The sequence below is a fragment of the Arvicola amphibius genome, chromosome 4 (assembly GCF_903992535.2).
Source record: "Arvicola amphibius chromosome 4, mArvAmp1.2, whole genome shotgun sequence".
NCBI lineage: Eukaryota > Metazoa > Chordata > Mammalia > Rodentia > Cricetidae > Arvicola > Arvicola amphibius.
Window position 1 is genome coordinate 149,446,373 of NC_052050.1, and position 13,964 is coordinate 149,460,336.

At 45.2% G+C, this 13,964-nt stretch overlaps 1 protein-coding gene across 2 annotated transcripts in view; it reads right to left on the reverse strand.

Moving 5' to 3' along the window:
• The window catches only part of Mcph1 (microcephalin 1), a 194,349-nt gene extending 182,018 nt beyond the window's left edge, over nucleotides 1-12,331 (reverse strand). For both annotated transcript variants that reach the window (XM_038328315.1, XM_038328314.1), the window contains exons 1-3: nucleotides 12,188-12,331; nucleotides 10,607-10,698; nucleotides 4,608-4,726 (exon numbers count right to left, since the gene is read on the reverse strand). In XM_038328315.1, the coding sequence (XP_038184243.1) occupies nucleotides 4,608-4,726; nucleotides 10,607-10,698; nucleotides 12,188-12,227 (251 nt within the window). In that variant the 5' untranslated portion in view covers nucleotides 12,228-12,331. The remainder of the gene's footprint in view (nucleotides 1-4,607; nucleotides 4,727-10,606; nucleotides 10,699-12,187) is intronic.
• Nucleotides 12,332-13,964: the final 1,633 nt, after the last annotated feature.

The window sequence follows — 13,964 nt, forward strand, 5'->3', positions numbered from 1 at the left end:
CCTTTACCCTGAGGGGCAGACACCCCCAAAGTGTGTCTTAATCTCTTCATGATCACCATTTTTCTGTTTCCCAGTATTAATTTGGCTCTTTTGATTGGTTTATTGAGTTCACATGGCCAGACCTGACTTGGGGCAAAGATTATGACCCCCAGGTGGAATAGCAGGATTATAGACATGCGCCACAGCCCCATTTTTTTACTGCGCCGGGGGGGGGGGTGTCAATCCAGGGTTCTCTGCATGCTAGGCAAACACTCTACCAACTGAGCCACAACCTGTCATATAAAGTATTATTTTATAAAAGAGCATGGGACAAGGTCTGCAGCCATGGCTCAGTGTGAAGGACACATGTTGTTCTTGCAGAGGACCTGGATTCAATTTCCAGCACCCACATGGTACCTCACAACCATCCATGGCTCCAGTGTCAGGGGGTCCAATGGCCTCTTCTGACCTCTGCGAGCACTGTACACACATTGTGAACCTACACACTCATATACGTAAATACATGCAATAAAAGTAAAATTTCAAAAAGTGGGATACATCTCTATGTACAAATATGTAAGGATTGCTCCACTATATAGTTCTTTGGGATGGCTCAGACTATAAAGACACTTGGCACCAAGAGTGATGATCTGAGTTCCATCCCCAGAACCCACATGATTGTAGGAGCGCACAGACCCCTACAAGTTGTCCTCTGATTAGGATCTGTGTGCCATGGCATAAGCATACCACAGAAGCACCACCCCCTCTCCACACACAAATAAGTAGCAATTAAAATGAAGAAAAGATAAGGGTAACTGAGAGTCCGGATATAAATCTATGATATTAACCAATTTTCACCAATGGGTCCAAAAACATCAATCTTTTCAAACAGTGGTGCTGGGGCATCTACCTGCCCACATGCAAGACAACACAGGCAGAACCCTCCTTTGCCATTTACATTCACTCAGAGTAGAACACAGACTAAAGACAGCACATAAACTGTTAAGACCCCTTAAAAGGAAGCAGAGATACAAATCTATGTGGTCTGGATTTGGCAATGATTTCCTAAGGATGACAATCAAAGCAGAGGAAACAAAGAAAAATCGTCAAAAAAGTTTCTATGTAAAGGAATACAACTGAAGAAGTGGAGGCTGCGTATAAACTGAGAAAGACGGGTTTACAAACAACATGTATGACAAAGCTCTTACCGCCAGAACACACGAATAACCTCACAAGGGAGTTTACAGTAAGAAAATATTTACAGGGGCTGGAGAGGTGGCTCAGAGGTTAAGAGCACTGGCTGTTCTTCCAGAGGTCCTGAGTTCAATTCCCAGCAACCACATGGTGACTCACAACCATCTATAATAAGATATGGTGCCCTCTTCTGGTATGCAGGTGTGTAGGCAGGAGGAACATTGCATAAATAATAAATAAAAAGAAAATATTTACAATATAACCAATATTTATATATAATTCATATATATAATAAAAATAAAATTATTTAAGGAAAATACTTGAGAAAACTTCATTCTTCGGGAATGAGTATCAACAAGAACAGTACCTATATGTATGTTTGTAAATGTATGAGAGGCTGTCTTACTATATTTAGCATATGGATATAGGCAACTATTCAATGAAAAAATGATGTGATGTTGTAAAAGGGTGCACATAGATATAAAACATACAACAGTAAAAAGTGGGGAGAATCATTAGACACATGAAATGACCTGAGTTCAGTATTTTATGGTTGAATAGCCTTATTTGAACCTTAAATTACTTTCCTTTTTTTAAAATTTTGAGACAGTATTAACTTAGGTAAACATTCCACCTAGTCCCTAAAACTGGTCTTTTAAACTTTGCAAATTTTAATATTCGAGATGCTCATCCAAAAATCGATGCAAATATCCCCAAATCTGAAAACACTTCTTGCCTCAAGCATTTTGAATATGGGATAATTATTTGTGTGTGAAGTTCAAATCACTAAAACTTCCATCCTACAGACAGTAATGTCACACAGCCCGTTTATATCCTATTTTTAAAAACCTTATTTTTGTTGTTTTTAGACAAGGTCTTACTACATAGCCTAAATCCCAATAATCCTCCCAAGCACAGGGATTACATGAGCCACTCCTCCTTGACTTTCATCTAACAAATGGAACCCATCCGTCCTCCCTATTTGGTGACAGATGACCTAAAAAAGGTCTCTGGAATAGGACATTTCCTGAATCCTACATCATAAAGACCACCCCCCCTCCCCCTGCTATTTTAGAAAACTGAGAGGAATCTAAATGAAACAGCAGAGAAAACAGTAAGGCTGATCTCAGAGTGAAGAAGACATATGAATGCTGGCTTCTGAACAACTTGCCAGGAACACACCAGTCCTGAGCAGGAAGCCGAACATTACACTTTCTGACCTATTTTGCTGCAACCCCAAAACTGGCCTAGAACAAATGTATGTGTTATAATTTGAAATCTATGTGATCACTGTCCCAGTGCCTGTGACTGGTTTGATGGTGGGAACCTGGCTAGCCCGGAAGGACCAATTGAGAATTTGAGGCTAAAACCTCTACGTTACTACTCACACACCTCCAAAAATGGGAACAGTGGTTGGGCGGTGGTGGCTCACGCCTTTAATCCCAGCACTCAGGAGGCAGAGGCAGGTGAGATTTCTGTGAGTTCAAGGCCAGCCTGGTCTACAAGAGCTAGTTCCAGGAAGGCTCCAAAGCTACAGAGAACCCTGTCTCAAAAACCAAAAAAAAAATTTAAAAATTAAAAAAAATGGGAACAGTGAAGATTCAGTCCTATGCAAGCCAGCAAGGGTGTTGGATGAGCTTTCAGGTATTCTAATATACAGAGAAGGTGGCACCCTCTAAGAGGGTATGGGGGCTTCAGGCACAAGAATCCTGTGTGCATCTCTTCTACTTGGTAGTTCCTGAGAAGCACCCTTTGTAACAAACCAGTGACCTGAAGAGAGCAGCCTGACAGACCAGGGAGGTGAGGAGTCCTGACAGACCAGGGAAGATGCAAGAGTTCTTCCTTGAATAATGTGAGCTATTTGAACAAACCATCAACTCAAGAAGGGAGTAATGGAAACCCTGTTCATAGCTGGTGGCACAGAAGTGGTGGAGGCCTGAACTTATGACTGCCGTGTCAGGTCAGTACAGACCTGATGGACTGAGTCCCTACCCTGTGCGATCTGACCCCAAGTCCAGGTAGAGTGTCATAACTGAGCTGTTGGACATGCAGCTGGTGCTAAGTGAACTGGTAACTAACTTACTTGCCCGGTAAAGAAAAGACCCACACATCTGAGGTATTGCCGAGTACAGATAGTTCAATGTGTTTTCCCAAATAAAAGGTCCATTCGTTTCTGAAAACTATGCAGCATGTGCAGCATGGCCACTCAACACTCCATTCTTCAGTGTCCTTCCCCCATTCCTCTCAGCCTGACGTCCAGACCCAGACACATCCAACTTTTTTCCTCCTCCATCTGCTTACCCAGGCTCACGTTTAGTACAGAGCTTTAACTAACAGCCCCAGTACAGAAAACTCCCCATTTTAGTTGCCAGTCTCTCCCAGAACTTGTTTACCCACTCACCCGTCACCTCTACAGTAAGGTCTAGTAAGTATCTGACATTTGATTCCACACTTCTCGATAGCTACCAGCCCCAGTTCTCTAGAGCCTTTGCAATCTCAGCCAATGCCATCTTTCTGGTTTCTACATCAGGCAATGAACAGCCGTCCTTAGCAACCCCCCACATATACCCAGAGAACCTTACACACACAAGCATACTAGTTACTTCTTGTTGTTGTTGTTGTTAAATCTTGAACTGGTCAGTCCTCACTACCACGCTGCTTACTGACCTGGTCTGATCTGACCTGTCAACAGCTCCTCATCATTGCCAGCTTCCGCTAACCTCAGTCTCACAGCACAATTCCATGTCACTCCCACAAGAGCCTCCACACTGTGCACCTGACCTACTGACTTCAGCTCCCACCTAAACTCCCCCTTGATGGCTGGATTGTCATTAAACCCCACACAATCGTATTCCTAACAAAACTGCAAAGGGACTGCATTTGGAGAAAAGATATTTAAGAAATAACTAAAGTAAGGAAAGTCATTGCTGAAGGCCTAACCCAATGTGACTGATAACCTTTTAAGAGAAAATGAGGACAGAAACGTAAACAGAGGGAATGTCATGAGAACGTAGGAAGGGGATGGCCACGTACAGGCCAAGGCCGTCTCAAAAGAAACAAATCGCAGACACCTGAGGTATACAGCTTCCAGCGTGGTGACAAGATAAACTCTAGCAATGAAGGTCAGTGTCAACAGCCACATTAGGTAACAACACTAACAACACAGTGCTCCATCACATTCCATATCTCCTGCACAGCCAAGGCACACCACTGCCTTAGGCCTTCATACACACCTTCCCTCTACACAGAATCAGCATTTCACTCATTTTTTCAGCTGCAGAGGCTTAAAGATATTAAGGCACTTGCTTCCATAGAAGTCTGAGAAAAGATGAAAACCAAATATTACCAAATTCTATGACCTAGGCAAAGCACTAAAAGGAGAATTTTAGCAATCTTCGAAAACTACTGGAGAAAAATAGAGGTCAACTACTTACTTTTCAACCCAGAGGACGGAAACCAGCTTTGCCCCTATCTTCTGGGCTTTGTCCCAGGTGCTTTGATATCCATCTTTGAAGATGACGTGGGTTACTTGCTTATTGAAAGTTTTTGAAACCTGTGGACAAAATCCAAAAACCAAATTCTCACTGCTCTCTTTTCCTAATTTCTTAAATAAAACGATTAAAAAGAGCACTGTTCAAGATTTGTCAAAATGAAATGATCAAAATCCTTACCCCAGGATTTCACATCTCAGAATACACCAGAACAAAATACTGTAGTTAATATGGAATGATGCTTTTGCATGGCATGGTGGTACCCAGCCTTAATTCCAGCACCTAGCACTCAGGAGGCAGAAGCAGGAGGATCTCGGAGTTGAAGGTCAGTCTGGTCCACATAGCAAGGACAGCCAGAGGTCCAAAGTGAGACCTTGTCTCAACCTCTCTCCACCAAAATACATCTGCTGCAGTCAGAATGAAGATGAGCATTAAAGTCACCCTTACCCCCCAGTAAAGCCTCTGCTCGTGTCACCCTTGCCCCACAATAAAGCTTTGACTCATGGCACTCTTACTCCCACAATAAAGCTTCAAAGCATAGAACAGAGTAGGAATTCTTCAAGGATAAAGAGAAGGGGACAGGACAAACCAGAAGACCCCAAGGATAAAGGAACAGGAAAAGAAAAGTGGACAGGAGGAAGCACCACCTACTTACAGCTAGAAAGACTGGGAGACACAACAAGGGTCCTTCAAACCCTCTTCATCCTTTACCATGAGTGGTGGCTTATGTGCACACAGATAGGCACAGGTGCCTTAAATGTCTTTTAAACTTTCCATATTGGGCTGTGGGCATAGCTCAGTTGGTAGGGTGCTTGCCTGCACACACAAAGAACTGGGTTCTATCCTCCCATCACTTTAGAAAACTAGGTATGGGGAAAACACCTGTACCCCTGGTGCTTTGGTGGAGACAGGAGAGCCATACAGTCAAGGCCATCTTCTGCTACACAGCCTGAGTACATGAGACCCTTTCTCAATAAGTAAGTAAGTAAGTAAGTAAATGAAAATCCCTCTGCATTATAGAGAAACTGTAATTTGGAGGAAACAGCAAGGAGAATACATATCCAATTAAGTTAAAATCAGTATCTTGAGAAGATGCAATTTTTATGTGATAAAATCAGATATTTCAAAGGGGCCAAGACCTAAAGAGTTACTAAAATTTAAGAATGGGGAAAAAATTCCATAGAAACAGTAGACAGCCAAGTAAAGAAAATCTCCCCAGCAACAGAGCACATAGAAAATAGATAACAGGGAAAGGCAGGGTCAAAAGAAGCACAGCTCATGATCCTGCAGCCAAGTTATGGGGTTAAAACAAAGAAATAGGAGAGATGAAACAGAAATTATAAAAGAAATAACGAAGGAAAAGGTTCTCAGAATCAAGGTCATGCATTCTGGATCACAGCACACGTGTGAACACAGCGCCACACCAATCACATAACCATTCTAGTTGGGGTTACTAACTATTGCTGCTAGAAACAAAAAGCTATGACCAGAGCGGCTTGGAGAGGAAAGGATTTTATTTGTCTTTCTCTCCCTCCCCGCGTAGACAAGATTTCTCTGTGTAGCCCTGGCTGTCCTGGGAACTCACTCTGTAGATCAGGCTGGCCTTGACCTCAGAGATGCGCCTGCCTCTGCCTCCTGAGCACTGGGATTAAAGGCGTGCGCCACCACCACCCAAGGGCTTTGTGTTATGGTTCATCACTATTCGTCACTCAAGAAGTCAGGACAGAACTCAAACAGAGCAGGAACCTGGAGGCAGGCGCTGATGCAGAGGCCACAGAGGAGTGCTGCTTACCGGCTTACGCCCCCTGGCTTGCTCAGTCTGTTTTCTTATATAACCCAGGACTACCAGCCCAGAGTGGCACCTTTCACAGTTACTGAGTCCTCCTCCACCCATCACTAATTAAGAAAATACCCTACAGGCCTGCCTACAGTCTGATCTTATGGGGCATTTTCTAACTGAGGTTCCCTCCTGTCAGATGACTTTAAATTGTGTTAAACTGATATAAAATAATGGAATTAAGAGAATATCTAGAATAAAGACAAATGTTGAAAGGTAGAAATGGGTGAGAAGATGGAGATAAGACCATCTGCAAACAACAAGAAATTACAACTATATCAGACAATATCAATAGCAATCTGAAGTCAGAAAATAATGTAGAAGCCGAGCATGGAGGCACAAGCCTGTGATCCTGGCACTTCAGGGACTGAGGTAGGAGAATCTTCACTATGAGGTTGAGGATAGTGATACAGCGAGATTTTGTGTCGAAAAGGTAATGAAAATACTCCTTCAAGGGAAAAGAGGGCATGCTAACATTTTACAATCAGCTAAAATATTAATCAAGTAGATTAATAAAAATATGCTTTTTTGGAACTGGGGAGATGGCTCAGCAAATGAAGTGACTGATTTGCAAACATTGATGTCCTCAGGTTGTGTTGTGGAATATTATTTTAAGATGTGTTACTTTAGTCTGGAGAGATGGCTCAGAGGTTAAGAGCACTGACTGCTCTTCCAGAGGTCCTGAGTTCAATTCCCTGCAAACACATGGTGGCTCACAGCCATCTGTATAATGAGATCTGGTGCCCTCTTCTGGCCAGCAAGCATACAGACAGACAGAACGCTGTATACATAATAAATAAATAAATCTTTTAAAAAAAGATGTATTATGTTTATTTAGACTGTGGAACATTTGTGATGCAAAGATGTGTCGCATTTGTTTAACTCTGTGAAGCTGTGATACTTTGCCTGTCTAAAATACTTGATCAGTCTAATGAACTGAACAGCTGGACAGGCAGAAAGGATAGGCAGAGCAGGCAGAGAAATCTGGGAAAAAGAGGAGAAGGAATAAGAAGAGGAGGACATCAGAGACCACCACCCAGCTACATGGCAAGCCACAAGTAAGAGGCAAAGAAAGGTATACAGAACAGAGTGGATTAAAGCCCAGAGGCAAAAGGTATAGATGGGATAATTTAAGAAAGCTGGCAAGAAAATAAGCCAAGCTAAGGCCAGGCATTCATAGGTAGTAATAAGTCTCCATGTGTATTTTAATTTGGGAGCTGGGGGAGAGTGGGCCCCCAAAAGAGTAAAGGAGCTAAAAACACAAACAAAAAACAAAACCAAAAAACAACTACAAGTTTGATTCCCTGAACCTGTGTAAAAAGTCAGACATGGTGGTAGATGCTTGTAATCCCAGCTCTGGAAAGCTTGAGCCTACAGTCTTTAGCATGCCAGGCAGATTTTCTGCTACTAAATTTTATACCTTTCTTATTTTATTTTTTTAAAATTGTGATACAGGATCTGATAAGGTACCTTCAACTTGGCTATCTGCCTCATTCTCTCAAGTAGCTGGGTTACTGCCCCGCACCAGTAGGCCAAACTCATGGGTGTGTATGCATAGATAGGGTTTTGTACTATCTGTAGGTTCAGGCATCTTGGGGTCTTTGATTTTATCTTCCCTAGAAAAAGCTGTACACTGGAAATATGAAAGCAGATTTTTTTAAAAAAAGGAAGAGATTAAAAACAAAACATCTGGGGTCTGGTGAGCTGGCTCAGTGGGTGAAGGGAAGCACTGGCACCACCAAGCCCAATGACCTACGGGTGTTCCCTAGGCCCTGCATGGTAGGCAACAGCCTCAAGTTGTCTTCTGACCACACGCATGCCATGTGCTCTTGTCCTTCACCCGTACATTGAAAAACTTTTTTAAATGATTGCCTTTCCAAAACAGAAGAGACTGGGGACCTAGGTCAGCGATAGTGTACTAGCGTGAGGCCAAGAGTTCTACCAGAGCACAAAAGGAACATAACACAAAGGACAGCTGGCTGCTCTTGGGTTTCATCACCGCCCTGTATAGTAGGAGTATTAACAGTGCACAGCCGTTCCATTAGTGCACAGCCATTCTCAAGGCAGTCAGAAAGAGCCCAGCCCACTCCCTGGGGACACTCTCCCCAAGGCTTTCATGTTAGCAGACAATAAGCAGCATCTATAAGCCTTAGACCAGAGGAGGAGCTGCTAAAATCACACAGACTGCATCTGGACAGAGGCATGAACCAGAATTCACACACTGACTCAAAGTGGGACTCCACTTGGTGTTCCACATGCCTGTGTAACAAAACGGGCTGGGCCTCTGAAGTGAAAAACAGGTTGACCTTCCTTCCTCACAGAAAGCCCCTGGTTTATCACAGTTTACTCTGAAGTGATAGGAAAGTGGTGTACTGTCAGTAGAAATGGTATGCTGGGGGCTGGAGAGATGGCTCAGTGGTTAAGAGCATTGCCTGCTCTTCCAAAGGTCCTGAGTTCAATTCCTGGCAACCACATGGTGGCTCACAACCATCTGTAATGAGGTCTATTGCCCTCTTCTGGCCTGCAGACATACACACAGACAGAATATTGTATGCATAATAAATAAATAAATATTAAAAAAGATGCAAACAATAACAATTTTTAGTTAGTCCTAAGAGCCACTGTGCCACACACACTGATAAGCTATGACGCTGTGTGATTACACACATTTTCAATGTACAGATTTTCTTTTTTTAACGATGGTTATATTGGCTTTAACGCCATTGTAGGTGGTGGTGCATCTGTGCAGACTTTTCTGCTCTAAGCCTTTGACCTTACTTCACATGGATTAGTGTGGCTAAGCAAGGCGGGTACACCAATGCTTACTCTGCCCTGAGTTATCCTGCCACCCACTTTATCCACTTCACCCAGCCTGAGGACCAATAAATAAGTAAGCACACTTGCTCAGAGCAGTCTCTGTTCACTGTCTCTGTTTCCTTCTAAGCCAGGATTCCTACTCATTGGAACCCCTTACCCTTATAACGGGGAAGTGAACTAAGATAATTACCTCGCAATTTTCAAACCTCAAGAATATCTTACCTTTTCTTGAGGTGTTGGGAGCTGTGAAACCCCAGATCCTGAATTTCTTGTAAACAACTTGTTTTCCTCTGCTCTGAGACAGCCTGCAACTGCTCTAAGCATGAGACCCTCGGGAGTTCCTGATGGCAGGGGAGTCATTTCTGATGGGTTTGGCTGGGGTGTGGCCATCCCTATATAAGCTGCCCCTGGACACAATAAAGGGGGCATTCTTGGGGCACTCCTGTTTCAAGGATGATGCGTGTCTCTGTCCATGTGTCTTTATGTGTCTAAATCTCCAGCTCCTTGCCCGGTTCACAGACTGTATGGTAGGGCATAAAGCGTGGTATGCTACATTGAGGCTCTGTTGTTCTGAATCCCCACCTTTTTGTTGTTGTTTTGTTTTTAAACAAGGTTTCTCTGTATAGCTCTGGCTGTACTGGACCTTATTGTGTAAACCAGGCTGGCCTTGAACCAGAGTTCCTCCCAAGTGCTGGGATTAAAGGAGTGCATCACCACTGCCTGGCCAAATCCCCCTCTTTTATTCTTCCACACTTGCTTCCACATTCTCTTGACATACTTTTCTTTCTCTCTCTTGTTCCTGCGTTGGTGGTCAGGCCATCGCTGTCCTTATATATTCAAAAAGCCACCTCCTTGAGCACTAGGCACGCTAACTAGAATCTGAGTGAGGCCAGTATTCTCTCCTGGCCCCAGAGATCTTGACTGCCCGCCATGTGATTGCCTCAAGCTCCAGAAATGGCTAGTCAAATGCCTAGGAGATGTCTCCAGCACACCTACGGACACGGTCTTCCCTTAGGAACCTGCTTATTCTCTTGCATCTTTATTCTTTTGACTCTAAATACCAGTCCTTACAGACCAATGACAGGTCCATGCTTCTCCCCAGATCCTCCTCAAACAACACCCCCAAGCCCATCTGCTCTGGAAGCAACTACTGCCCAGCTCCTGTTTGGTGTCGTTTTGGCTCTCATAGCTCACCTACTGCCATGTCCTTCATGTCCTAAGGAATAGCTCCCCTAACAAGAAAATGACAGCCAGCGGGCTATCAATCATTCTGATATTAATTTCTTACCTTTGCCCCCATATTCTCAAGCTGTTTTGTAAATGTCTTTGAGTAATTCTCTGTCCCGTTGGAAGACCAAACTTCAACATAGGCCACAATATCTGAAAATAAGCCAGACATTAGCAGGAAATACACACTGAGAATTGCAATACCTCCCCACTGCCCTTCTCGACAGGATTTTCTCTTGCTCTATTTATGTTAGAAAACGAAAATTTCTATTAGAAATCTATTCCAACTATTATCACTGCTATTTTGGTGGTACTTAAAGTCTTCCTAATCTGGGTTTAATTACCCTGGATTATGCTTTCCGTAAAGAAACGAATGAATTGCTCCAGGCTTTCTGGAGCAGCCTATCTTTCAACAACACAATCTCATGGCCATAGCATAGGCAGGAGGTCAAAAAGCCAATACAGCCTTGTTCTAATAAAACTTTGCTTATGGAGCTGGGCATATCAGCACACGTCTGTAATCTTAGTATTTAGGGATTAAGCAAGAGGATCAGGAGTTCTAGGCCAGCCTCAGCTATACAGCAAGCTGGAGACCAGCTTGGACTACAGAAGGCCTTGTATTAAAAAAAAAGTATTATGGAGATGGAAAATAGATTCATATGATTCTCACCTGCTATTCTTCATTTTTTTTTTCACATCTAACATTTGAAGAAGGGCTGCAGATGTAGCACAGCTGGTAGACTGTTTATCTAGCATGCACTAAGTCCTGGGTTTTAAGCCCACTCCAACAAAAACAAGGTGTGGAAGCCCATACCTATATCCAGGCTCCAGGGAGGAGGATCAGAAATTCAAGGTCCGTCTCGACTACCTAAGAAGTACTAGGCTAGCGTGGGTTAGAGACTCTCTCCAAACACAATTTCCCACCCCCGAGGAGTCCCACAGCTAAGTAATTGTGAGCAAAGAAAAAGGAAGACCTGGTTCTGTTACAAAACACTCTACTAGTATTAGAAAAACAGTTACCCCTGGTTACAGAATGGTGCAAACAGCTGGCCTGTTCTGTCGGCTCTCCCACTCCAAGTCCCACCACACCAATCTCTTTCCTCAAAGCCAAACTCTACAACCATCAGCACAGCACAGCCCTCAGCTTGTGGAGTCATGTCTGGGAACAGATGCACTGGGGGCTCAACCATGAGGACCCTAACTAAGACTTGATCTTCTCAGTAAAATGAACGGAGTTGTTGACAGGAGAAAAATAGGAACATTCCACAGGTGTCAGCTGAGTAGGACCCACCGAGAGGCCACTCCCATTATTACCAAATCAATACTTTTCCTGAGCCGGCAAGGGCCCAGGCTCTCAGAGAGCTAAGATGGGACCCGATCTTCCTGCCAGCTGTCAAGGCACTGGGGGGTAAGGGGGGACACACAGGTACCATGGCAGGGACTCCGAGGGAGGTGAAGGGCATATAGTGAATACCGGAAGGGGTGTCCACACAGGTGGCCGCGACCCTGCGTGAGGACACTCCGTGGTGTGAGGATACCAGGATGCGAGGACACCCCAGTCTGAGCGGACCCCGGTGGCCCAGCAAGTGCTTCCGAAGACTGGTCACGCAGACCTCCCCTCCATATGCGCATGTCTCCTCACCTTTCAGGAAGGAGCCCCCAGCGCCTCCCGAGGCCTCCATGACCGGACAAGGCGAGTGGGACCGAGCGTGCCCGGGCAGGAAGGCAGAGAGGTGCGCATGCGCAGGCCGAGCCCCCCGGAGGCTCGGCGGCTCCGCACCCTGTGTTTGTGGAAGCGGCTCCGGCCTCCTCCCTTCCCTCTCCTTGGGCTCCAGGCTCCGCGACACACGGCGGCAAAGCCCTGATCCTTCCAGGAGGCCCGGAGGCCACCCAGAGGCCCGGCGACTGGGGCCCGCCGCTTCGGGGCGCTCGCTGGTCAGCGCCGCGTCGCTTCCCCGGGCTGGGCCCGCGTCCTCCTTCACGGAGCGTCCGGAGACCCGGTAGGGCGACCCTGCGCTCTCAGCCCCTCAGACCCACTCCGGAGCGGAACGGAGCCTCTGCGAGTGCCCGGGTCTTCAAACCTCCCGCCAAGGGACCGCCGCGCCGAGCCGCTTCCCAGACGAGCCCGCCTCCCCGCGCAAGGGCTGCCGGGAAGGGAGGAGGCCGGCCGGCCAGGTCCAGTTGGTCCTGCGCTGCGCTGGAAGCGCCTGGTTTGGTTAGACGGGGTTTTCTTTTCTCTTTTCTTTCTTTTTGACACTTATGTCGCATGTATGAGTACTTTGCGTGCGCGGACATATGTGCACCACGTGCGTGCCTGGTGCCGGGGGAAGTCTGGGGAGGGCGTCAGAACCCCTGGAGCAGGAATTACACGTGGTTATGAGCTACCACGTGGGTGCCAGGGACCAAATCCGTGTCCTCTACCAGAGCTAATGTCCTTAACCACTGAGCCAGCTCTATAGCCCCTGTTTGGTTTTTGTTTGTTTATTTTTGTTTTGGGTTTTTTTTTTTTGAGAGAGCGTCTTATTTTCTAGCCCATAACTCTCAGCGGTCTTTACTACCTCAGCCTCCCCAGAGTCACCTCACCCAGTCCTGCACCTTAATTTATTAAAAGATGAGCCAAATGTATATACTATTTATTTACCTGTAGTTCAATCCCCCGTTCCATCATAAAGATCATAATCTTTTTACAAGCTTAATAAAAACACAGCACTAAAGATTAGAGGGATTCATAACCTAGAATTTAGGAGTATGCTTTGAGAGTAGATTGGACTTCACGAAGTTTTTGTTGATCCATAACTGGCTGAGAGACTGATGACTTATTAGGCTGTGTCCCTTTCCTGTTTGGGATATGGGAATGCTCTCTGCCAGATTTTGCTAGCCTTCTGAAGGTTCTCAACCTTCCTATTTCATTTTATTGGTTTTTTGATACAGTGTTTCTCGCCCTGCCTCAGCCTCCGGAGTGCTGGGATTAAAGGCCTGTGCCATCACTGTCTGGCCTGGCCTCAACCTTCCTAAGAAGGTGACTGTTTAATAACGGCCTCATGTCGTGGTGACCTCCCCCCCAACACCATAAAATTATTTTCATTGGTATTTCATAGCTGTAATTTTGCTACTGTTATGAATTGTAATGTAAAGATCCGTGTTTTCTGATGGCCATAGGTGACCCCTGTGAAAGGGTCATTCAACCTGCCATGGGGTCATGACTCACAGGTTGAGAACCATTGCTTCCTTCTGTCAAAAGATAAAATTGTTGCAGGTCGGTGGTGGCACACGCCTTTAATCCCAGTACTCGGGGAGGCAGAGGCAGGCGGATCTCTGTGAGTTTGAGGCCCGCCTGGTCTACAAGAGCTAGTTCTGGGATAGGCACCAAAGCTACAAGAGAAAACTTGTCTCGAAAACAAACAAAAAAAGATAAAATT